The sequence below is a fragment of the Tursiops truncatus genome, chromosome 10, assembly GCF_011762595.2.
Source record: "Tursiops truncatus isolate mTurTru1 chromosome 10, mTurTru1.mat.Y, whole genome shotgun sequence".
NCBI classification, from domain to species: Eukaryota; Metazoa; Chordata; class Mammalia; order Artiodactyla; family Delphinidae; genus Tursiops; species Tursiops truncatus.
Genome location: NC_047043.1, coordinates 63,603,931 through 63,626,615, shown reverse-complemented (window position 1 = coordinate 63,626,615; position 22,685 = coordinate 63,603,931). Strand labels below are relative to the sequence as shown.

At 59.3% G+C, this 22,685-nt stretch overlaps 3 protein-coding genes across 12 annotated transcripts in view; all 3 read left to right on the top strand.

Moving 5' to 3' along the window:
- The window catches only part of COL7A1 (collagen type VII alpha 1 chain), a 32,813-nt gene extending 13,998 nt beyond the window's left edge, over positions 1–18,815 (top strand). For 4 of the 8 annotated variants that reach the window (XM_073787889.1, XM_033864891.1, XM_033864888.1 and 1 more), the window contains 75 exons: positions 113–157; positions 239–274; positions 396–428; positions 779–811; positions 983–1,036; positions 1,113–1,172; positions 1,268–1,303; positions 1,401–1,481; positions 1,582–1,617; positions 1,815–1,859; positions 2,098–2,169; positions 2,414–2,458; positions 2,730–2,756; positions 2,943–2,972; positions 3,103–3,183; positions 3,260–3,295; positions 3,371–3,406; positions 3,497–3,577; positions 3,835–3,870; positions 4,280–4,342; positions 4,613–4,657; positions 5,280–5,315; positions 5,388–5,423; positions 5,541–5,636; positions 5,745–5,780; positions 5,867–5,902; positions 6,019–6,066; positions 6,421–6,456; positions 6,588–6,710; positions 6,793–6,993; positions 7,084–7,119; positions 7,200–7,253; positions 7,437–7,505; positions 7,581–7,625; positions 7,741–7,803; positions 7,952–7,996; positions 8,323–8,358; positions 8,494–8,529; positions 8,678–8,722; positions 8,940–8,972; positions 9,050–9,112; positions 9,203–9,238; positions 9,318–9,398; positions 9,538–9,606; positions 9,749–9,784; positions 9,865–9,906; positions 10,062–10,106; positions 10,196–10,240; positions 10,770–10,805; positions 10,889–10,948; positions 11,090–11,197; positions 11,377–11,448; positions 11,603–11,638; positions 11,855–11,914; positions 12,037–12,081; positions 12,313–12,348; positions 12,456–12,491; positions 12,566–12,622; positions 12,759–12,830; positions 13,388–13,459; positions 13,703–13,738; positions 14,029–14,109; positions 14,359–14,412; positions 14,501–14,554; positions 14,629–14,691; positions 15,684–15,746; positions 15,851–15,967; positions 16,152–16,229; positions 16,327–16,380; positions 16,551–16,599; positions 17,280–17,312; positions 17,461–17,547; positions 17,754–17,864; positions 17,947–18,150; positions 18,462–18,815. In XM_073787889.1, the coding sequence (XP_073643990.1) occupies positions 113–157; positions 239–274; positions 396–428; positions 779–811; positions 983–1,036; positions 1,113–1,172; positions 1,268–1,303; positions 1,401–1,481; positions 1,582–1,617; positions 1,815–1,859; positions 2,098–2,169; positions 2,414–2,458; positions 2,730–2,756; positions 2,943–2,972; positions 3,103–3,183; positions 3,260–3,295; positions 3,371–3,406; positions 3,497–3,577; positions 3,835–3,870; positions 4,280–4,342; positions 4,613–4,657; positions 5,280–5,315; positions 5,388–5,423; positions 5,541–5,636; positions 5,745–5,780; positions 5,867–5,902; positions 6,019–6,066; positions 6,421–6,456; positions 6,588–6,710; positions 6,793–6,993; positions 7,084–7,119; positions 7,200–7,253; positions 7,437–7,505; positions 7,581–7,625; positions 7,741–7,803; positions 7,952–7,996; positions 8,323–8,358; positions 8,494–8,529; positions 8,678–8,722; positions 8,940–8,972; positions 9,050–9,112; positions 9,203–9,238; positions 9,318–9,398; positions 9,538–9,606; positions 9,749–9,784; positions 9,865–9,906; positions 10,062–10,106; positions 10,196–10,240; positions 10,770–10,805; positions 10,889–10,948; positions 11,090–11,197; positions 11,377–11,448; positions 11,603–11,638; positions 11,855–11,914; positions 12,037–12,081; positions 12,313–12,348; positions 12,456–12,491; positions 12,566–12,622; positions 12,759–12,830; positions 13,388–13,459; positions 13,703–13,738; positions 14,029–14,109; positions 14,359–14,412; positions 14,501–14,554; positions 14,629–14,691; positions 15,684–15,746; positions 15,851–15,967; positions 16,152–16,229; positions 16,327–16,380; positions 16,551–16,599; positions 17,280–17,312; positions 17,461–17,547; positions 17,754–17,864; positions 17,947–18,150; positions 18,462–18,490 (4,341 nt within the window). In that variant the 3' untranslated portion in view covers positions 18,491–18,815. Of the gene's footprint in view, positions 1–112; positions 158–238; positions 275–395; positions 429–778; positions 812–982; positions 1,037–1,112; positions 1,173–1,267; positions 1,304–1,400; positions 1,482–1,581; positions 1,618–1,814; positions 1,860–2,097; positions 2,170–2,413; positions 2,459–2,729; positions 2,757–2,942; positions 2,973–3,102; positions 3,184–3,259; positions 3,296–3,370; positions 3,407–3,496; positions 3,578–3,834; positions 3,871–4,279; positions 4,343–4,612; positions 4,658–5,279; positions 5,316–5,387; positions 5,424–5,540; positions 5,637–5,744; positions 5,781–5,866; positions 5,903–6,018; positions 6,067–6,420; positions 6,457–6,587; positions 6,711–6,792; positions 6,994–7,083; positions 7,120–7,199; positions 7,254–7,436; positions 7,506–7,580; positions 7,626–7,740; positions 7,804–7,951; positions 7,997–8,322; positions 8,359–8,493; positions 8,530–8,677; positions 8,723–8,939; positions 8,973–9,049; positions 9,113–9,202; positions 9,239–9,317; positions 9,399–9,537; positions 9,607–9,748; positions 9,785–9,864; positions 9,907–10,061; positions 10,107–10,195; positions 10,241–10,769; positions 10,806–10,888; positions 10,949–11,089; positions 11,198–11,376; positions 11,449–11,602; positions 11,639–11,854; positions 11,915–12,036; positions 12,082–12,312; positions 12,349–12,455; positions 12,492–12,565; positions 12,623–12,758; positions 12,831–13,387; positions 13,476–13,702; positions 13,739–14,028; positions 14,110–14,358; positions 14,413–14,500; positions 14,555–14,628; positions 14,692–15,683; positions 15,747–15,850; positions 15,968–16,151; positions 16,230–16,326; positions 16,381–16,550; positions 16,600–17,279; positions 17,313–17,460; positions 17,548–17,753; positions 17,865–17,946; positions 18,151–18,461 lie in introns of those variants that run through there. The other 4 variants (XM_033864887.1, XM_033864889.1, XM_073787890.1 and 1 more) reach the window with 4 other exon arrangements.
- Positions 18,816–18,930: 115 nt separating this feature from the next.
- UCN2 (urocortin 2) lies at positions 18,931–20,408 on the top strand. Its single transcript, XM_073787953.1, has one exon. The coding sequence runs from the start codon at positions 19,771–19,773 to the stop codon at positions 20,401–20,403; it is 633 nt and encodes a 210-aa protein (XP_073644054.1). The 5' UTR covers positions 18,931–19,770; the 3' UTR covers positions 20,404–20,408.
- A 1,208-nt stretch (positions 20,409–21,616) lies between these two features.
- Positions 21,617–22,685, top strand: part of PFKFB4 (6-phosphofructo-2-kinase/fructose-2,6-biphosphatase 4) — a 43,292-nt gene continuing 42,223 nt past the window's right edge. For all 3 annotated transcript variants that reach the window (XM_033864882.2, XM_033864881.2, XM_033864880.2), the window contains exon 1: positions 21,617–21,983. In XM_033864882.2, the coding sequence (XP_033720773.1) occupies positions 21,617–21,983 (367 nt within the window). The remainder of the gene's footprint in view (positions 21,984–22,685) is intronic.

Here is a 22,685-nt window from a genome sequence, read left to right as displayed (position 1 = left end):
CTGACCTAAATCCTGATCTTCTGTGACCCCCATCCTGAACCTCTAGCCCTTACCTGCCATAATCCCCCTGCCCCCACCCACCTGGGTCAGCATTTCTGCTCCTCTTCCCCAGGGTCCACCAGGAGTTGCTGGGCGTCCTGGACCTGAGGGTCCTGAAGTAAGTATGTGACTGTGGGATCAGGAGTAGGGCTCTCATGTGTTCCTCCCCATCCTGGGCTCATGCTTTCTCCATGTGCAGGGGCCACCAGGACCCACTGGCCGCCGAGGAGAGAAGGTGGGTCATGGGCTGGGAGTCAAGTGCCCCCGATACCAAGGATTGTGGCAGGTGGGATACTGGGGCCTTGAGTTCCTAGGTGGGTCCCTGACCCATCCCTGTCCCTATCCTTTCTCTACAGGGGGAGCCTGGTCGCCCTGGGGACCCCGCTGTGGTGAGTGAAGGGAGGGTGTGTTTCCGATCACCGCACAGGCCCTTGAACAGTGTGACCCGCCTGGAAACCAGCGTTCCAGGCTGTGACCCCATAACCTTGGGACCCTGGACTGGCTCAGAGCTCTGTAACTCTAATGCTGTAACACGCCTTCCAACTCCTGGCTGTGATCCTGTGAACCCATGACCACCATACAGGTCGTGAGCCCTGTGTAACCCCTGCCCTGCTCCCAGCGGTGACCCTGTGACCTCTGGGCAGACACTTCTGATTCTATATAACCCCAACTCCAATCAAGCCTGTAGTAGTGTGATCCCTAGGCAGGGCCAAGCCGTGTCTGTCCTGTTTGTTTTCAGGGACCTGGGGGTGCTGGAGCTAAAGGAGAGAAGGTAAGTCTGGTAAGAGTGAAGGGACGCTGTTACAGGGTTGAGATCAAGGTCATAGGGCCTGCCTCTGGGCCTGCCTGGAGGCCCCTGGAGGTCATGACAGTTGTGGCATGATCGCTGGGTGGTGGGTTCATGGAGCCTGTGGCTGATGCTGGTGGTCTTTGTCACCTCCAGGGAGACGTAGGGCTCCCTGGGCCCAAAGGAGCTACCGGAGTCAAAGGGGAACGGGTAAGTGCGGGGAAGTGTTTAGGGGTTAGGACAGGTGATGGTTGTGTCCCCTGACCTCTGATCCTTCCTCACCCAGGGCCCACCTGGCTTGGTTCTTCCTGGAGACCCTGGCCCCAAGGGAGACCCTGGAGTCCGGGTGAGTAAATGTGGGGATGGGGAGTGTGACAGAAGGAGATGAGGTGGTGCCTGGGAGCCCCAACTAAGTCGTACCTCCCTCCCTATGCCCTGCAGGGTCCCATCGGCCTCACTGGCAGAGCAGGACCGCCGGTGAGTGCCTGTGACCTTGGGTAACATCAAGGTTTCTGGGGTCACCTCCCCTCAAGGGCTGGCTATACGTGCCACATCACTCTTGCCTCCTCCACAGGGTGACTCAGGGCCTCCCGGAGAGACGGGAGACCCTGGTCGTCCTGGTTCCCCAGGACCCATCGGCCCCCGAGGACGAGATGTAAGAGGACTGGACTGGGGGAGTGCTGGGGGATGGGGAGTAAGGTACTGCTGGCCTCCCTGGGGGTTTGGGGACCAAGGCTGACTCTCATGTCTCACAGGGTGAAGTTGGAGAGAAAGGTGACGAGGGTCCCCCGGTGAGATTCCTGCCCACTGTGGTTGCTGATCCTTTACCCTTGAACTGTGATCCCTGGGGGGCTGGGGCTCCACCAGGTTATCCAGTCCACCCCCCTGCCTCTGGTCCAGTTGGTTCCCAGGCCCTTCTCTGTCGCCACTCCCTGAGTTAGTTTGAGCCTAACTCACCTGTTTGATGTGGCGTTCTCTCCACCACCAGGGTGAACCAGGTTTGCCTGGAAAAGCTGGCGAGCGTGGCCTTCGGGTGAGGCTTTGCAGGGAGAAGTAAGGGGGGGTGATGAGAGAACTTATAGGAGGTGGGCATGAAGCTGTGGGAAACTCTGAGGGGAGAAAGGGTGATGGGAGAGTCTGGAGGGAGGCATGTGGTGATGGGGAACTCTGACATGGTTTTCAGGGTGATGGAGAACTGGGGCAGTATGGGGGTCATGGGGGAATCTGCAAAATGCTGGGGGGGTCTGTCTCACACCAGCTACTCTTCTCAGGGGGCACCTGGAACTCGGGGGCCTGTGGGTGAGAAGGGAGACCAGGGAGATCCTGGAGAGGATGGACGAAACGTGAGTCCTGACCTCTGATCCCTGAACTCTAACCTCAACTTCAATCTCCAACCATCCAGCTCCCAGCCTCTGACCCTGCCACCCCGACCCTGCAGCGCTAAACCCTCACAGTCCTCATTTCCTTTGACCCCTTCATCACAACCCCCAAAGGCCACCAGGATCCCCATGAATCCTTAGGGTGTTTCCAAAGCTCCCCCAAACTGCTGCCTCTCCTCACTGACCCTGACCCTCTGACTTTCTGCAGGGGAGCCCTGGACCATCTGGACCCAAGGGTGACCGTGGGGAGCCAGTGAGTAGTGCTGGTGTTCTGGGCTCAGTAGTGCTCTTGTTCTGGGCTCGGGAGGGATACAGGGTTCCGGTGCTCAGTCTGGTCAGCACCTCCATTAAGGGCCTGGAGGTCAAGGTCGGGAGCCCTGGTGGCCACCTCCAGGCCTGACCTGGCTTCTGGGGTTTGGCACTGGGGTGCAGGGAATCTGGGAGCAGAGCTGAGCTTGAGGCAAACCTGAGCCATACCGTGGGGCCGCAGGGCTCCTGTTGACTACAGTTCTTTCCTTTCCTAGGGTCCCCCAGGACCCCCTGGACGGCTGGTAAGGGTTGCCTGGGTCTGATTCTCTGTCACCTCCCTCACCTGCCCCTGTTAGCCCCACATGGTGTCCCTTCATCCCTTCCACTGACTCCCACTTCCCCCACTGCCCCCTGATGTCTTTATTGATCCTCACCAACTCCTCTTCCCCTACTTGAACTATTCTTCTCACTGGCCATTCCCTCCACAGGTGGACACGGGACTTGGAGTCAGAGAGAAGGTATCATGTTCCGTGGGTGGAGTGAAGCTGTGAGCATAAGAAAGCATCCCAGCACCCCCATGACAGGTTTTGCCTTGGGCATGCCTGTGGCCCTAGTGCTATTCCCTCAACACGTTTGTCTCTACCATAGGGAGAGTCTGGGGACCGTGGACAGGAGGGTCCTCGAGGACCCAAGGGTGACCCCGGCCCCCCTGGAGCTTCTGGGGAGAGAGTGAGTGTGGCTTATCCCGTGGGAACGTGTGGGCCTGGGAAAGCCTGCTCTGATTTCTTCCTCCCCTTGTCCTCAGGGCATCAGTGGACTTCGGGGGCCCCCAGGCCCGCAGGTGAGTGACACACTTTGCCCCATCAGCCTAAGTTCCCATCTTGCCCTCACCTCTCACTGACCTTGTTCTCTTCAGGGGGACCCAGGTGTTCGAGGCCCAGGAGGAGAAAAGGTGAGAGGGCATGGAGGTTTTCTGACTGTGAGCCTGGGCTCTCAGATCCATCTCATCCTTCGAGGCCTCTTACCACTCTGTTTTCCTCAGGGTGACCGGGGCCCCCCTGGCCTGGATGGCCGCAGTGGACTGGATGGGAAACCAGGAACCCCTGGTCCCCCTGGGCTGCCTGTGAGTCGTGGTGGTCACTGCCTGGTCACGCCCCTTCCCTTGCCCCTTTGTATGGCTCCAGACTCACTGGAGTCTTCTGGGTCTTGATGAGCTCTGGGGCCAGATGGGTTATCTGTGTCTTCTCCTAGTACCCTGCCTGGGTGGGGGATGTTACTGCCTGACAGGCCTTGGATTCACAGGAACTAGTGGCCCTGTCAGTGGGCAGTGCCCCTGACCCCATGACCACTGCGGACTCCCTGACTTGAGTCTCTCCTCAGGGTGCTATAGGCAAGGCTGGGGACCCAGGGAGAGACGTAAGTAAGGGGAGATATTAGGGTGGAGGGCGGCTCAGGGGTCCAGCATGAACTGTGTAGCCTGGTCTTCATAGTCACAGGACCAGCGGGAGTAGGGGGAGTTGGTCCAGCCCTGTCCTTGGGAGGGTCCCAGTCCCTGGCAGGCAGGTTTGAGCAGAATCCTGCTTTCTGATCTTCTCTGCCTTGGGTGCTATAGTAGGACCCCCAAATCCTGAGGATTCTTCCCTTGGGAGTTTCAGCAGGGGGCCCCCTACCCTATCGGGTCTCAGCCTCGGGACCTCAATGGCTCCTCCCAATTCTGGGGGGACTCTACACGGGAGGAGGTTCTTAGTGGGGTTCTCCAAGTCCATGGATGTGCCCCAGGAGATATATCAGTGGCCCTCTCAATCCTAGCAAAGACTTTTTCCAGGGACTGCCTGGCCTTCGAGGAGAACAGGGCCCCGCTGGCCCCTCTGGTCCCCTTGGAGCACCGGTGAGTCCCACTTTCATTGTACCCTTTTAAAAATAAAAAAAAAAACTATTTATTTGGTTGCACGGGGTCTTAGTTGCAGCAGGCGGGCTCCTTAGTTGTGGCATGCATGTGGGATCTAGTTCCCTGACCAGGGATCAAACCCGGGCCCCCTGCATTGGGAGCTCGGAGTCTTATCCACTGTGCACCAGGGAAGTCCCCTCGTGGTATCCTTTTGCCCCGTTACTGCCCTCACCCCAACCCTGACTTCTGACCAATGATCTGTTCCCACAGGGAAAGCCAGGCAAGGATGGCAAGCCTGGCCTGAATGGGAAAAACGTGAGTGTCCAGGGTAGACACAGTGAAACCTCCAAAAAATGTTAGCACATGGACATGGTTCAGATGTGCCATACACACGGGGCACACACACAGACACATGCTGACACGGGCCGACACCCGAGTACGTAGCCCACACGTACAGATACATCCTGAAGCACACGTCCATGTGCACACACGGGCAGCCTCACAGACACAGTGGGTTAAGTGGACGTGCTGACCTGTGCCTGGATGGGCCAACACAAGCTAAAATAACCACAGCGACGGGCACAGGCAAAGAGCCTCAGACACAGATGGAGAGGTGCCAACACACAGGTGTGAAGCCCACATTCAGGGATACTGAAGACATGTTGACACACAAACACTTCCACCCATACACGTGCTATGGCTTGGCCCCAGGGCTGCACGTGTACCTCTGTGGAGGTGTGGTGAGACACATATCCAAGGCTCTGACGTGTGATACATGCGGGGACAGACCGACATATGCATTTGTGTCCACAGTCACTCATATACATACGGCCACACATAGTGAGGTAGACACAGGACTTGCAGACAGTTACCAAGACACACAGACAATTCTTAATTCTTATTTCTGTTGGGTCTGATGTGAGTCCTCTGCCCGCAGGGAGGACCTGGGGACCCTGGAGAAGATGGGAGGAAGGTGAGTCCCCTCACTTGGAGTCTGCTCTGGCTCAGATTGGGGCCATGTCTGAAGCACCCTTGTCTTCCTTAGGGAGAGAAGGGAGATTCGGGCGCTCCTGGGAGAGAAGTGAGTGTTGGAGTCTTCTGCAACCTCTGACCCCTGACCCTGACCCTGACCCTGTGATATGTGGCTCCACTCCTTTCTGGGGTCTCAGGGTCCTGATGCTGGCTGCATCCTCCACAGGGTCATGATGGCCCCAAGGGTGAGCGAGGAGCTCCTGGTAGCCCTGGACTCCAGGGCCCCCCGGGCATCCCAGGGCAGGTTGGCCCTCCTGGCCAGGTGAGTGTCCAGGGTAGTTCCAGGACTTGGGAGCAACAGGGACCATTATGTTGTCACCCTGGGATGCCATGATCCTGTGTGACTTCTTTGTGTTCTGACATATCTCAGGGTTTCCCTGGTGTTCCAGGAGGTTTGGGCTCCAAGGTGAGTGTGCAGATGCTGGGTGGGGGGTATGGTCAGGGGCTGCCCAGAGTGGGGGCATTTTCACCACTGGTCATTCTTTTTCTCAGGGTGACCGTGGGGAGACTGGACCCAAAGGGGAACAGGTGAGGCCTCCATCTTTTTCACTTGCCCCGGTAGCCATAGCACCCACACATGCGCGCACATGCCTCCAGCCCCAACCCCAAGCTGGGTCCAGCGGCTTGTCTCTTGGTGTCTCCAGGGCTTCCCAGGAGAGCGTGGCCTGAGAGGAGAGCCTGGGAGCACGGCGGTGAGTGAAGCCTGGGACCTGGCCCTTGACTGTTATGTGCACGCCTGTAGCGGCCACCTCTGTTCCCTTCCACTTGCCGTGAGGCCCCACTGGAGCTGTGCTGTGTGCTCAGCCCCCTGCCCTGTTGGGATTCCTGTAGCCTACACTGAGGGGAACCTGGGCAACGGGGACATGTCAGGGAGGGGCTTCCAGTGACCTCGAGTCACCTCAACCAAGGACTAAACCAAGGACTCCTCAAGGACTAAAGGGTCCTCTGGGCAAGAAGCCTGGGGAAGAGGGTAGGGAGGCTGTTTTGGGGGGCAGTGTGGGGCCTTCTCCTCTGTGGGCAGCCCCTCACCCAATTTGTGTCCCCAGAATGTGGAGCGGTTGCTGGAAAATATTGGCATCAAGGTAGGTTGTTTGGGGGCTGGGCACGGGGGCTGATGGGAACCCCACGGGACAAGTAATGCCCGTGGGGCCAGGCCAAGGCATGGGAGGCTGCAGTAATGGCCCTGCTCTTCTGACCCCTCACTGTCACTCAGACGTCCGCCCTGCGGGAGATCGTGGAGAGCTGGGAAGAGAGCTCTGGCAGCTTCCTGCCTGTGCCTGAACGGCGTCGTGGCCCCAAGGGGGACCCAGGAGAGCGGGGCCCACCAGGCAAGGAGGTGTGTGTTGGCTGCTCAGGGGGCATGTCCTGTGGAGGGTGTGGTTGACACCAGCATTTATTTTACTCTTTTGTTCGTCCAGGGCCCCACTGGCTTTTCTGGAGAACGCGGGCTGAAGGGAGATCGTGGAGACCCCGGCCCTCAGGGACCACCTGGCCTGGCCTTTGGGGAGAGGGGCCCCCCTGGACCTCCCGGCCTTGCTGGGGAACCTGGAAAGCCTGGTATCCCTGGGCTCCCAGGCCCGGCTGGGAGTGTGGGAGAGGCAGGGAGACCCGGAGAGAGGGTGAGCCTGGCTGGGACAGCCGGGGAGGTGGGCTCAGGAGGAGCTGGACTCCCCACGGGCATAGCCCTCACCCTGCGATTTGCACTTCAGGGAGAGCGGGGAGAGAAAGGAGAACGTGGAGAACAGGTGAGCTGGAGGGGGCTTTACTGGGCGGGACTGCCTATGGGCTGTGTTGGGGTGGCCACCCATTTTCTTCTTTTCTGCAGGGCAGAGACGGCCTTCCTGGCCTTCCTGGACCCCCTGGCCCCCCTGGCCCCAAGGTGATCACCCCAGCTCTGCCCAAACCTGTGACTGCTGTCACCAAGAGGCCACCATTGGCTTGAGCCCCAGAAATTCCATGTGGTGACTCTGACCCTACAACCCTCTGGCACCCTGTGATCTGGGATGACCCCTCCATGCCTCTGTGACAGACACATCTCTCTCCTGTGACCTTGTGCTTGTAGGTGGCCATGGACGAGCCAGGTTCTGGACTCTCTAGAGAACCAGGACCCCCTGGACTCAAGGGTGCTAAGGTCAGTGTGTGGGATCAACCTGGGGGCCACCCTTGCCATGGCGCCAGCGCCTGGCTTGACATGTCATCCCCACAGGGGGAGCCAGGCAGTGACGGCAACCAAGGCCCCAAAGGAGACAGGGTGAGGCCTCCCACCCCACCATGTTTCCCCTCCCCTGCAGGAGGGCATGCCGGGGTGGCATGTCTGTGGGCACCTGGCAGTGATGGGGGCTCAGGGCATGACACTCTGCTTGCAGGGTGAGCCAGGCATCAAGGGAGACTGGGGAGAGCCTGGACAGAGGGGTCAAAATGGCATCCCGGTGAGTCCTTGCCCCACAGGCCATGGGTGCACAAGTACACGGCTCTCACTTGTGTTGTCCGGGCTGGAGTCTGCTCTGCCTGGGGCTGTCTAGGGGGAAGCTGGGATGGGGAACAAGGACAGTGTGGCCTTAAACGTGTTCTCTCTAGGGTCTGCCAGGAGAGCGTGGCGTGGCTGGGCCTGAGGGGAAGCCGGTGAGTGATGGCAGGAACAGCGTGGCCGAGATTCTGGGGAACAGCTACCCTTTGCTGTATGCTGGCCGCCGTATGCACGTGTCACCAGTGACTGGTGCCGGGGTGTGGTGACTGGGTGCCCAGGTCTGAGTGCAGATGCATGATAGCTGTGTACGTGTACAGGCCCATGTGTATTGTCTATGTGGGGCAGTCTGTGGGTATGGGGTGATTTGTGCCTGGGAGGGGTAGAGGTGCAGAAGTGGGGCCCCCAGGCAAAGGTCTCCAGAGGGCAGGAACAGGCCCAAGTGAGGCCAGACTGAGGCTCAGAAGCCCCCTTCTCTATCCAGGGTCTGCAAGGTCCAAGGGGGACCCCTGGCCCAATGGTGAGTACCCCAGAATCCCGCTCCCTCCTGCTCCCATCCTATAGTGGGTAACCCCTACAATGGGCAGTACTGCCTCAGTTTCCCTGGGAGGGTGGGATTGGCTCCCACTCGTCTGGCTCTTTCTCTCTCCAACAGGGTGGCCATGGAGACCCTGGACCACCTGGTGCCCCGGTGAGTGATGGGGAAGCACTGCCTAGTGGGGGTGGGACAGGCATCAGTCCCCACTGATGACTCAGTTGGATAACTTGTTTGTGTTAGTCCATGAGTCCAGGTGGATAACTCTGACCCCAGTTTCCTGCCCTTGATAACTTTTTTCTAGGGTCTTGCTGGCCCTGCGGGACCCCAGGGACCTTCTGGCCTGAAGGTGAGTATAGGCTTGTGTGTGTGTGTGGCTGGAAGGAGGTGGTGGCTTGGAGCAGCCTGTCTGCACCAGGATAACATCTGCCAACCTCTGGGAATGTCACTGCCCTGTAATGCGACTGAGCACCAAGGTGCTCCGTCCATGTGGGCTTTGCTGTGGATGGAGGCTGAAGGGCCTCTCATTCATCTGTGGGGTCATGTGGTCTCTGGGGTTTTGGCAGGGGGAGCCCGGAGAGACAGGACCACCAGGACGGGTGAGTGACCCAGCCCATGGGTTAGTCACAGGGAGCTGGGTGGGGTTGGCACTGCCCTGAACTTTTTCTTCCTCCAGGGCCTGCCTGGACCCACTGGAGCTGTGGGACTTCCTGGCCCCCCTGGCGCCTCAGGCCTTGTGGTGAGTGAGGCCCCTGCAGAGATAGCATGTCCCTGCCCTCTGGGTCCCGTGCTCTCCATGTCCCTCTCACATCTGACTTGTTTCCTTCAGGGTCCTCAGGGGGCACCAGGTTTGCCTGGACAAGTGGTGAGTCCTGGGGATCAGGGCTGGACTCCGGGGGTCAGGAGTCAGGGGGCAGGCCTCTGACAGAGCTCTCCCTTCTCAGGGGGAGACGGGGAAGCCGGGAGTGCCAGGTCGTGATGGTGCCAGTGGGAAGGACGGAGACAGAGGAGCCCCTGGCGTGCCGGTGTGTGTTCTGAGGGGAGCTCGCTGTGGGCATGTGATGGGGCCTGTGCCAGCTGCCGTGTGCCTGAAGGAAGAGGAGGGCTGGGCAGCAGGGACAGGGGGTGGAGAGGCACTGAGTTCCACCCACCGTTCTGCCATAGGGGTCACCAGGTCTGCCTGGCCCTGTCGGACCTAAAGGAGAGCCTGGACCCATGGGCACCCCTGGACAGGTGATCTTTGATCCTGACCGCCACCTTCTGCATCAGCTCCTCTGCCTCACTCCCAAGCCTAGTTTGTCCCTTCCATATGGACGGCGGGGTGGGGATGGGGAGGTGGCAGGAGGCGAGGTAACTCACCAGGAGTTCCCTGCAGGCTGTGGTCGGCCCCCCTGGAGCAAAGGGAGAGAAGGTGAGTGTGTGGGAGGCCCTGGTTTGGGGGGCACAAGGGTTAGGGGCTGAGGAACCCCACTGACCCCTTTCCCTCATCAGGGCACCCCTGGAGGCCTTGCTGAAGACCTGGTGGGAGAGCCGGTGAGTGTGGAACCTCCACAGCATAGTTCCTCCACCCCTGTGACCCTCACCTTCCATAATGTGCCCCACATGGTCCGGGCCTCATGCTGCCTCTTTGAGTCTCAGCTGTCTGTGCCCCTGACACCCATGTGTCCTCCTGACCCCTGTATCCACAGGGAGCCAAAGGTGACCGAGGACTGCCGGGGCCGCGAGGCCAGAAGGTGCGGTGGGCCTGGCCGCGGGGCCTGTGCATTGGGCAGGGAGGGGTACGGTTGGGTGGCTAGACACCCTCACCACCCTTTCTATGCAGGGTGAAGCCGGCCGTGCCGGGGAGCCTGGAGATCCTGGTGAAGATGTGAGTCTGGGGTCTGGGCGAGTCTGAGTCTGGGTTGAGGAGTGCAGTCGTGGATGTGAGGGACCGTTGCTGAGCGTGGGCACATCTGAACCCGAGCCTGGCTGAACATTCCAGCATTCAGGGTCCTGCTCTGGGAGCATGCGGGGGTCACGCCTCCTGGCTTCCACGTGCCTGTCCTAGGTCTTCTGTTCCTCCCTGTGTCTGAGCACGTGTGCTCCTGTCTGATCTCCCAGGTCTCAGGACACATGGGAGTTTTTGTGGGCCTCTCCTTGGTCATGTATTGATGCTGCCCCTCTCCCCGCCTTGTCTGTGCTCCTGTATCTGAGCTCATATCTGTGGTCACGTCTAAGCTCCCTGGGATGGGACATGTCTGAGTTCCTGCTCCTGTCTGCACTCCCACATACCTGCACTCACGTCCTTGGTGCCAAATGTCCGTGGTCGCCTCTGAGCTCCCGTGGGAATGTTTTGGGGCCATACCTGAGCTCTGGGTTCATGTTCCTACTCTCAAATGCTGTTTACTTTGTTTTAGGGTCAGAAAGGGGCTCCAGGACTCAAAGGTCACAAGGTATGTGTGCCCTAAAGCATCCCTGCTGGGGGTCATGGTCCTGAGACTCCCTGAGCCTGATCTGACTCTTCTTTCCCTTGAAGGGTGACCCAGGAGTTGGGGTCCAGGGGCCCCCTGGGCCAATTGGTCCTCCAGGTCTAAAGGTAAAACAATGCCCCATCACTAGTAGTGGGGGCAGCAGGTGGGGCGGGGGGCCTGGAGGTGGGAGAAAGAGGGTATTCTGGGGCTAGTCCTGGGAAGGGGTCCTGCTGGAGCCATTCCTCCCTTTGCTATTTTTGTTGCAGGGAGACTTGGGCCCCCCTGGCACCCGTGGTGCTCCTGGTATTGTGGGGTTCCCCGGTCAGACAGGCCCTCGAGGAGAGATGGGTCAGCCGGGCCCCAGTGGAGAGCGGGTAAGGGTGCTGAGGGCTGCACGTGGGGACTTGGTGACTTGAGGACTTCTGAATCTGGTACTGGGTGAGGAGGAGAAGGGGGCCCAACCCTGCCGAGGGGGCTCCTGGTTTTGGGAGGACAGCACGGGAGGAAGGTTCCCAAGTCACCCTTCGCCTCTCTTACCTCATTTTCACTATAGGGTCTGGCAGGCCCCCCAGGGAGAGAGGGAGCCCCAGGTCCCTTGGGGCCACGTGGACCCCTTGGGCTAGCGGTGAGTAGAAGTGCCCCAACGCCCCATGTCTCTGACTGCTGTGTGTTGGAGTCTGTCCATGTGGGGACTTAGGCTGGGGACTATGCCACACTGTGTGGCTAGATATGTGTGTGCCTTTGAGGGGCACAGAAGCCTCACCTCACTCTGCCCACAGGGAGCGCCTGGGGCCCCTGGACTCAAAGGAGACAAGGTAGATGGGACGATGCTACTGGCTCTCTCTTGCACCCCTGTCACCCCCTCCAGCTTCCACTAACCCCTGTCACCCCCTCTAATCTCCACTGACCCCTGTCACCTTCTCCAATCTCCACTGACCCCTGTCACTCCCTCCAACCTCCACCGACCTCCCATGACCCTCTGTCCTCCACCAATTCCCCTCACTGATCCCTGGTGTCCTGTTGATCTCCAGGGAGACACTGGAGCAGGACCGCCTGGGGCCCGAGGCGAGCGTGGGGAGCCGGGTGTCCGGGTACGTATGTCCTGCTCTGCAGCCATGGCCATTCCAGGGAGCCACCCTGGGACTCCCTTCATCACAGTTCTTGCCTCCGATTTCCAACTTACCGAGTCACTGAATCTATTGTCACCAACCAGGGTGAAGATGGCCGCCCCGGCCTGGAGGGACCCCGAGGACTCGTGGTGGGTCTCCCTGGGGAAAGAGCCAGTGGTGTGACTCAGTCCCCTGTCTGTGCCCTCTGTGCCCTTGTGACACTCTGCAGCCTTCTGCAGCCCTCTGGTTCTCCTTGGCTACTCTCTGGTCCTTTGTCTCCCCCATTCCCCCAGGCCCCCCGGTCCTCCCCTGCCCCCTGACCTCTCTCCCCAGTAGTCCCCACAAATTCCCTTAGCTCACTATTTTCTTCTCTCATACAGGGTCCCCCAGGCAGCTGGGGGGAGCGTGGGGAGAAGGTAAGGATATGGGGAAGAGGTCCCTGAGTGTGGGTGGGGATGGATCTTGCAACTCAGGATTTGGGGCTTCTCTATTTGGGTGAGACTCACACTCTTCCACCAAATAGGGTGACACTGGAACCTCAGGGCTAAAGGGTGACAAGGTGAGTGTGTGCATGGGGGAGGGCAGGGGACTAAGGGTGCTCCTGACTCCTCTGACTGCCCCCTGTCCACTCAGGGTGACTCAGCTGTGATTATGGGGCCTCCGGGGCCACGAGGTGCCAAGGGGGACATGGTGAGTGGGTCTGGTCCATGTGCAGATGGGTGTGGGAGGGGTTTCTGTGTGTGCTGGGCCAGGGGATCTGAGAGCTCAAACCCTCAGAGGGTAAGGGACTTTTAGCCCCTGACCCTGATTTCTGACCCTGACCCAGGGTGAACGAGGGCCTCGGGGCATAGATGGTGACAAAGGATCTCGGGGAGACAGTGGGGACCCTGGAGAAAAGGTATGGGGATGAGGTTGGGATATTCTATACAGGGTGAGGAGGGGGGTCCTACAGGCTGGGGAGCTCCATGGAGGGTCTGTGAGGACAGGAGGGGAGGATGGGAGGGGGCTTTCTGGGGGTCAGAGGGGAGGGGGTTCTGTCAGCTGTGGCAACTCTGTGGGGTGGCTGAGAGGATGGGGGCTCTATGGGGGGGCCCAAGGGCCTGGATAGGAGGTGAGAAGGGGAGTGTGTGGACTGTGGCTCTATGAGAGTGCCTGTGGGAATGGGAAGGGGGCTCCTTGGCTGTTAGGGGTACTCCAGGTAGGGGTAAGGGTAGGGGCCCAGTGGTAAGAGGAGTGGCAGGAATCTGGGGGTCCTGGGGTGAGAAATGAGCCACCCCACCAGCCACAGTCCCCAGCTCCACCCTGCTGGGGCGTGGGCTGGAAGGGAAGGGGCCATGGGGAAGTGCGCGGGAGCAGCACTGGCCAGCTCCACCTCAGCCAGCAGGTTCCAGTCATTCTCTGAGCATGCAGCCTGGTCTGGTCCTGATTGTGTCCCTCTCCTGGTCACTCCCACAGGGCGCCAAGGGACAGCCTGGAGACAAGGGCTCAGCTGGGTTGCTGGGAGTGCGTGGACTCACAGGACCCAAGGCAAGTCCCGCCCCAGGTACAGACCCAGAGCCATGCATCACACACCCCTGTCCCAGGGGTGTCCTCTGAGCATTGGAGGGTTTCCTGCCTCCCTCGCTGTTGGCCCCATATGTGCTCACACGGGCTCCTTGTGCAGCCTGGGCCCTGGCTGCAGTCACCGAGTGGCTGCATGTGCAGCAGACAGGCCAGTATAGGGGACAGTCACACTGAAGGGCTGCCCTCCCCCATCTGTGTTTCCCACAGGGTGAGCCTGGTGCTGCAGGGATCCCTGGTGAGCCGGTAAGATGCCCCCACGCCCATGTAGTGGCCTTTGACCTTACAGTGAACCAGTACTCTCATGTTGTCCAGGGACCCCTACCTTCACAGTAGCCCCCATGATGGTTCCACCCACATAGTGACCCCTGCCCATGGTGACCCTCATCCCCATGGAAAACCCTGCCCTTCCAGTGGCTCTGGCCCCTAATGATGATTCTCACCCCTATGGTGTTCCTTGTCCATTACATCCAAAGTGATTCCCTTTGATCCCTCACTGACCTCCCCTGGCCTCACATTGACCCCTTTCCCCCCAGGGATCCCGAGGAAAAGACGGAGCCCCTGGTGTCCGAGGAGACAAAGGAGATGTTGGCTTCATGGGTCCCCGGGGCCTCAAGGTGAGAAGGGGACTGCTTTTTTCCCCCTAATCAGGAGGACCTGATGTTGGAGGGTGAGGTATCTGGGGTCAGAGGTCAGGTATTTGGGGTCAGATGTGGGGGTATCTGGGGTTGAAGGTGAGGTGTTAGGTTAGAGGTTGGAAGGTCAGAGGTTGGAGTATCTAAGGCCAGTTTGGAGAGTAGTTTCAGTGTCAAGGGGTTACAGGGTGAGGTATCTGGAAGTCATTTTTCACTTCTTTTCTCCCGCAGGGCGAACAGGGGGCTAAGGGAGCCTGTGGCCTTGATGGAGAGAAGGGAGATAAGGTACAGGGGTGATGGGGCATATGCGTGGGGATGTGGGGGGCTGTGCGGCCTGGGGCCTAAGGCTGATCCCTCCACCTGATCCCTGCAGGGAGAAGCTGGTCCCCCGGGCCGCCCAGGGCTGGCAGGACGCAAAGGAGAGTTGGTGAGAGTGGGGCACCCCCAGAATGAGGAGTGGATGGGTGGGCCAGGGCCTAACTAATGTCTTCTCTTGTCCAGGGGGAGCCGGGTGTTCCAGGCCAGTCAGGGGCCCCTGGGAAGGAGGGCCTGATCGGTCCCAAGGTATGGGGTCTCTCTCAACAGTGGACATTGGGGGTTTAGGATTGGGCAGGGAAGGGCACGGTTGGGTCGTGTAGGTTTTGGGTCAAGGAAGGTTTTGGGTCGTGAAAGGTTGGGACATTGGGGGGTGGAGTGGGGCTGGTCTTAAGGTTTCAGGGTGGGTTGGGGTCACAACGTGCTTTTTCATTTTTTCTTTGGCCGCACTGTGTGGCATGCGGGATCTTAGTTCCCCGACCAAGGATTGAATCCGTGCCCCCTCAGTGGCAGCGCAGAGTCTTTTTTTTTTTTTTAAAGATTGATTTATTATTTCTTTATTTTATTTTTATTTCTCTTTGGCTGCGTCGGGTCTTAGTTGCGGCACGTGGGATCTTTCGTTGCAGTGTGCAGGCTCTTCGTTGCGGTGCATGGGCTTCTCTCTAGCTGTGTCATGCGGGTTTTCTCTTCTCTAGTTGTGGCACGCAGGCTCCAGGGCGCGTGGGCTCTGTAGTTTGTGGCACGCAGTCTCTCTAGTTGAGGCGCGCAAGCTCAGTAGTTGTGGCGCATGGGCTTAGTTGCCCCGCAGCATGTGGGATCTTAGTTCCCTGACCAGGGATCAAACCCACGTCCCCTGCATCATAAGGCGGATCCTTTACCACTGGACCACCAGGGAAATTCCGAAGCGTGGAGTCTTAACCACTGGACTGCCAAGGAAGTCCCCACAATGCACATTTAGGATTAAGGGATGGGAGGTGGAGCAGCACATGCCTCAGGGCTAAGGGGTTACGGTGGGTGGAGGTCAGTGGGGAGGCTGGAGTGTCAGTGTAGGGGAAAAAGGTGGAGTCAGGGCAGGGGGCATCACAGGGGGGTCAGGGTCATGGGGATCATGGCAGATTGAGGGTCTTCGACTGGTAGGGCCACAGGTACTTGAGGTTATGGCCATTGGGCCTGGGGGCTTATGGGGGTTGAGCTGAGGTAGGCCAAGGCAGAGGGACTCTCATGCTTCTTTCTGTTCCCAGGGTGACCGCGGTTTTGATGGGCAGCCAGGACCCAAGGGTGACCAGGGCGAGAAAGGGGAGCGGGTAAGTTGAGGCTAAGGTCACGGTGAATTGAGGAGATTGTACTCTCTGGAAGTGGGTCCATCTTTGGAAGCTCTCATCACTGACCCTGACCTATCTCTCCTCAGGGGCCTCCAGGAACTGGGGGCTTCCCAGGTCCCAGGGGCAGTGATGGCTCTAGTGGTCCCCCCGGGCCACCTGGCAGTATTGGTCCCAAAGGCCCCGAAGGACTTCAGGGCCAGAAGGTGAGGGGCCCTGACTCTGATTCCAGACCCCTGAGCCTCACTGACCCTTCACACCTCATTGACCTCTAGCTCTGCAACCCATTACCCCAATATCTTTGCCCCAACCTCTGAACTTATGACCCCAATTTGTCCTACTTCTGACCCCCACTGCCTCTGACCCTGCTTACTTGGTCCTGTCTGACAGGGTGAACGAGGTCCCCCTGGAGAGAGTGTGGTGGGGGCCCCTGGGGTCCCTGGAACCCCAGGAGAGAGAGGGGAGCAGGTGAGTGGGGATTCCTAGGCTTGGGGTCAAAGGTTGGGGTGACCTCTGGTGTCCGTGAGATCAGAGGTCACAGCCTGGTCCTATCCATTGCACATAGGGGCGGCCAGGACCTGTGGGGCCCCGCGGCGAGAAGGGAGAAGCTGCACTGACAGTGAGTGTGGGGTATGGGGGTTGTGGGTTCTGCCTCCTGCACCCAACCCCCGACCCCCTGGACCCTGGACCCTGACTCAGCGCTGTCCCACCATGATCCCTGCATCATGTACCCTTTGTCCTTCTGTGATCCATTGGTTCTTCATGACCCTTGTGGTCTTGGGCTCCTAGGAGGATGACATTCGGGGCCTTGTGCGTCAGGAGATGATTCAGCATTGCGGTGAGTGGGGCTCAGCCCACAGTCTCTTGGGTACCACCCCACTCCATCCCCGTACCCCTAGACAGGGGCAGGCAGCATCCCCAGAACTTCCAAGGGGCAAGCAGTCAAGGAGATGGGTGGAGACAGATGGATACAAAAAGCACACAGGTGTTTCAGGACAGACATGCTGACAGGACTTCCTCAAATGGAGACCCAGGCAGAGGTGGAGGGACTCGTAGTGTTCCTGGGTGCCCAGGATGGTGGCGTGTGGAGGGGGTGGAGGTGTGAGCAGAGCCAGTTCCTCAGGGCCTGACGTGGAGCCAGGGTGTGGGTGGAGGGCTCTGGTGGCCCTGGGGGTCATCAGAGAGTGAAGCTGGTCTCCTTCCGCCTCTCTCTGTGGCTGCTTTCCCTCTGTCTCCATGCCTGCGGCTCCTGCCTGGCTGTCTCTCCCTCTCTCTCTTGCCCTTTGTTGGCCTGTTCCCAACTTCACTCTCGCCCTCTGTTTGCTTCTCCCCTTCCTTTCTTTCTCTTTCTCTCTCTCTGCATCTGCTTCCCTTCCTCTCTCTCCTGTCTGTCACTCTCTCCTGCTGTCCCTCTCTGTATGTCTCTGCCCCCGTGTGCGTCTCTCTCCCTGCCTCTTTCCATCTTTGTCTCCTGCTCTGTTATTGTCTCTCTCCCTGCCCCCTCTCTGCCCCCTCCAGCCTGCCAGGGCCAGTTTATCACATCTGGATCACGTGAGTAGTTTTCTGGTATTTTCTGCTCCCGGAACTTTCCTCACCCCAGGCCCTGCTGTGCCCATCACCTGGGTCCTCGCAGCAGGGGCTTGGCTGGGGTGGCCACCATGCTGACCCCAGAGCTCTGTGCCCCTGCTTCTGGCTCTAGGACCCCTCCCTAGTTACGCTGCAGACACCGCTGGCCCCCAGCTCCACGCCGTGCCCATTCTCCGCGTCTCCCATGCGGAGGAGGAAGGTGAGGACGGCTGGAGCCGTGGGGCGTGTCGGGTGGGAGAACAGACACACACGGGGCTGCTCACGTGTGCAGGTCCCACGCCACGCGTGTAGGGTCCACATTCAGGGAACACTCTTGTGTACACGTGGGAGACCAGTGCTGCCCACCCCATCCAAGGGCCAGGGTTGGGCAGCATGAACTCAGCCCTACTGGGGCCCTGCTCACAGCACACCCCACCATGCGTGCAGGCCAGGTGCCCCCTGAGGATGATGAGTACGAATACTCTGAGTATTCGGTGGAGGAATACCAGGACCCTGAGGCTCCTTGGGATGGCGATGGTGAGAAAGGGGGCTGGGCCCAGAGGGATTTGGGGAGGGGCAGACAGAGCCCATCCCTGCTGACCTCTCTGACCTCCATCAGCCCCGGACCCCTGCTCGCTTCCACTGGACGAGGGCTCCTGTACTGCCTACACCCTGCGCTGGTATCATCGGGCTGTGGCAGGTGGTACGGAGGCCTGTCACCCCTTTGTCTATGGTGGCTGTGGAGGGAATGCCAACCGTTTTGGGACCCGTGAGGCCTGTGAGCGCCGCTGCCCACCCCGGGTGGCTCAGAGCCAGGGGACAGGTATGGGCGTACCTCCCATCCCATTAGGGGCCTACCCAGATCATGTCCAGGGTCAGGGTCCTGGGTCAGAAGCCCCCTCAGACTGGGGGACCTGGGACAGACCCCCCCCAGACCAAAGAGCTGAGTAGAGAACCCCAGCTCTATGTGGAGTCCCCAGCATGGCCCCCCTCAGTGCTCCCTCCCTTAAAGACCTGAGTGAGCCTCCCTCTCTGCAGGCAGAGCCTCCACACCCTATGCCCCCATCTTCCCCATTCTCTGTGGCTGATGGGATGGGTAAGGTCAGATGGCTGAACCCAACCTGCCCCACCCAGGTGCTGCCGGGAGCTTAGGCAGACGATGAGCTGAAGTTCAGCATCCCCTGGAGGAGTCGGTGTCTCAGCTGGACCCTGCTGTCCCTCCCCTTGGTGCTAGAGGCCTGCGTGCACATGAGCGTGCATGAGCGTGTCCGTTAATTTCAGTGACTTGTTCCATGGGTCTAGCCTTCCTCCCTGTGGATAAACCCCCATTGTGGCTCCTGCCTCCCCGGCAGATGACTCAGTGTGGGGATGGCTGTGGGCAGTGAGCGGATGTGACTGAATCTGACCGCATCTGACCTGCCCCTTGGCCCAAGCCTGTGATGACATGGTGCTGATTCTGGGGGGCATTAAAGCTGCTGTTTAAAGGCCCCTGTTGTGACTGTTTGGGGAGGTGTGGGTGTCAGGGGGGCAGTACCACTGTCCAGCCATGGTCACTGTCCTGTGACCCTCAGTCTCCAACTTGTCCCCAGAAAGAAGACAGGGTAGGGGCCGAGGATATGTCCTCACTGCTCCCCAGGAGGGGATGAATCATAGGTGGGGGGCTGCCTCAAGCCAGGAGACAGGGCCCAGCTGTCAGCCCAGGGGCTGAGGGAGATAAATGGGCCCTGAAGAGGGCAGAGAGGCAGACCACAGCACAGCACTACCTGGCCCTAGCTAACCCTAGAGGAGACTGCTACTGGTGGGACTGGGGTCAAGGTGGGTGGGCAGGGCCTTTGGGGTTGAATGGATCTGGGATTTGGGTCAGTGGAGGTCTCTGAACCTGAGGCGCCCTGGGATCTCTGGCTGCTTCTCTGCCTCAAGTACCCCCATTCCTGCCTTTCTTTGCCCTGGATCTACTACAAGCTTTCTCGCTCAGACCTCAGGCTCCCCTTTGGTCCCTCTGTGTTTCTCTCTCTTTGCATCCTTATTTCCATCACACTGTCTCTGGGGCAGTTTCTGTCTCTTTTTTTTTGTTTGTTTGTTTTTTGCGGTACGCGGGCCTCTCACTGTTGTGGCCTCTCCCATTGCAGAGCACAGGCTCCGGACGCACAGGCTCAGCGGCCATGGCTCATGGGCCCAGCCGCTCCGCGGCACATGGGATCTTCCCAGACCGGGGCATGAACCCGTGTCCCCTGCATTGGCAGGCAGACTCTCAACCACTGCACCACCAGGGAAGCCCTCTGTCTCTTTTTTCTTCCACTCTCCATTTGCTCCGCCTCCCTCTCATTCATTTCCATCTCTTTCTCCCTCTCCCTCTCTCCTCCCTCCCTCCCTTTCTTCTTCTTCTTCTTGTTCTTCCTCCCTCCCCCCCATCTCTCTCTCTATAAAATATATCCATATCTAGATGTACCTGTGGCTCTCTGTCTCTGGGTTTCTCCATCACTTTGTCTATCTCTGTCTCTCTCACTCTCTTTCTCACTCTTTCTGTCCCTCTGACCCCTTCTCTGCCTGGCTCTGTCTGTTATCTCTGTCTCACTCTGGCTCTCTTCTTGTTCCTTCATCTCTGTTTCTGTCTCTCTCTGTCCCTGGCCTGGCCGCTCTCTGTCTCTCTGCTTTCCCCATCTGTCTCTGTCTATGGGCCATAGCTGACCAGGGCCCCTGCCCTGAACCTGTTTTCTCCTCGCAGCCTGACCACACGATGACCAGGTGGGCTCTGCTGGTGCTGATGGTCCTGACATTGGGCAGCACTCTGCTTATCCCAGCAACCCCTATCCCAGGCTTCCAGCTTCTCCCTCAGAACTTTCCCCAGGCCACTCCCCGCCCTGTGACCTCGGAGAGCCTTTCAGCCAGCACCACAGGCCCCTCCACTGCTTGGGGCCGCCCCGGCCCTGGCCCCCGCCCTGGCCCCCGCATCACCCTCTCGCTGGATGTCTCCCTTGGCCTCCTGCGGATCTTACTGGAGCAGGCCCGGGCCAGGGCAGTGAGGGAGCAAGCTGCTGCCAATACCCACATCCTGGCCCATGTTGGCCGCCGCTGAGCCTGAGGGAGGGGATCACAATGATGGAGCCAGTGTGGATGGGGAGACCTGCAAGGCAGCGGCAGAGCTGGACGGTGCTACATCTGGGCACGGTGCATCAGGACTCCACCACGTGGGGTCACTGCCATGTGGTGTCATATCAGAGTGCCTCACAGAGTCACAGTGTGTCTGGACAGCCTGGATGTTGCTGTGTCAGGGTGCCAAGTGGAGTCTTGCCACTCCTAGGAGCCCCACAGGCTTACAGTATGTCTGGACAGTTTGGACACTACCATTGAAGGTCACTACCGCATGGAGTCTTATCATGTCTGGGTCCTACTTGTGTCCAGTCACAGAGCATCTGGACACCATCACATGTGGTCACTGTAAGGCCACTTTCAGGCACCTCAACACAAGAGACCATCACTGCATCGGAGACCAGCCCACCTAAGACCAGACCCACAGGTCTGCCCTGTCCTCCCACAGGTCACCACAGAGAAATGCTGGCGGAGGGTCACATGCATGAGACAGCACCCACCCCAGATGGATGGAGCTATCAGGGGCATCTCTAGGCAGAGTGAGATGGTCGTACGTGGGAGGTCTGTGGCCGTGGCAGCCTTGCCCTGTGTGTGTGTGGGTGGGGGGGTGTGCACGCATGTGTGGCTGCATCTCTGTGTATCTGACAGCTGTGAGTACGTGTGAGCAAGGTGAGGCCATATGAGGGAGCTGGGAGGAACAGGAGCTTGTCCCCCAAACCTACATGAAGCACGCTCAACACATAGCCAGGCACTGTCTTACCCACACCCCTGCATACCCAGCCTCTGCCCTTGGATACACATGGCTCAGGGGAGAGGGAGCTCAGGCTGCCGGGGCTCTGGCCCAACTGCCCCTCCTTCATCGAATTGTCTTGAGCAAACCTCCTCACCTTTCCAAGCCTGTTTTCTCCTCTGTAAAGCAGAGTGATGCCACCAAGCTTCTTGTGAGCACTGAGTGATGTAATGTACATGAAGGTTCTGGCACGCAGAAAGCACTCAATACATGTAGTGACCGGAGAATGGGATAAACAAGGATCACACAGTCGTGTGCACCCAGGCAGTGACACACGAGGGCGGAGTCATAGCTGGCTACACTGCTCCTTTCCCCACTCCTCCCGCCCCAATTTCACTGACCTGTCCCTTGGTGTGCAGGGCGTATATTTTGCCTAATCTCACAACCCCAACTCCATTGCTGTGCTGGGATGGGACTGACCTTCTGGAGAGTGTGGTCAGGCTTGCCTGCAGATGAGGCAGGTATTCTGGGTAGTGTAGACAACTCCAGCTGGAGACAAGGGCTGGAGAAAGCACTGTCGGAAGTGTGGCTGCCCAGGGCCGGGGTCACTGACGGAGATCTCACAGTTGTCAGCAGCCCTGGGGGGCGGGCCCAAGGCGGGGCTGGAGAGGCGGGGCCACCCGGCCTGCTGGGCTCTCTCCGGAGCCTGGAGGGCGGGGCTGCCCGACTCCGAGCTGCAGGGGGCGGCGGCCCAGGCCAGTTTGGTTGCAGGATGAACAGAGGCAAGGAAGGAGGCAGCTTCTTGACGGACCCCTGGTCAGGGAGCAGCAGGCAGGGTAGGCACGGGGCAGGGTGGACAGGGTGGGGGGATTGGGAAAAGACCTGGGCAAAGTGGAGATGGTGCTAGAAGGGGTGTGAGAGTGTTGGGGGTCTCTCCAGGAATAGGGGTGCTCTTAGGGGCATCAGTCTGTCAGTGGCATGGAGGAGGGGGAACACTGGCGTCTTGCCGGGGAGAAGGAGCTGGGCCAAGGGGGAACTATAAATAGCTTCTTCCTCCAGCCCAGGGGGAGGGACAGTCAGCTGGAGCTTCCCAGGGGGCCTCCTGCTCTGCCCTTTGGTGGCCTCCAAGGGGTCATGTTTATCCAGGTCCCCCCTCAGGGGTCATATCCAGAGGCTCATTTGGGAAGTTTTTCATGTGATGTTACTTTAGCCCTTAAACCAGCATTTCTAGGGCAACTACTGTGTGCCTTGTGCCGGTCCTGAGCTGCTCTAAGCACCTACTGTGTGCTCTGTCCCAGTCAGGAACCTCTCTGAGCACCTTACTGTGTGCTCTGGCTGGTCCTGAGTCACTTTGAGCACCTACTGTGTGCCCTGTGCCAGGCTGGAATCAGCAAGTGCAGGCCAGGGTTCACGGGCTGCTTGGTTACACGGCTCTCTACCCCCAAGTTGGAACCTCACACCCTGTGTGAGCTCTGGACCCAGGGAGACACAGGATGATCCTTGGCTAGAAATGGCCAGAGGAAGCTGGAACTCCTAGG

What these genes read in the sequence shown, in the direction of transcription:
- UCN2 (XM_073787953.1), top strand. Translation starts at nt 19,771, where the DNA reads ATGTACCTGTGGCTCTCTGTCTCTGGGTTTCTCCATCACTTTGTCTAT.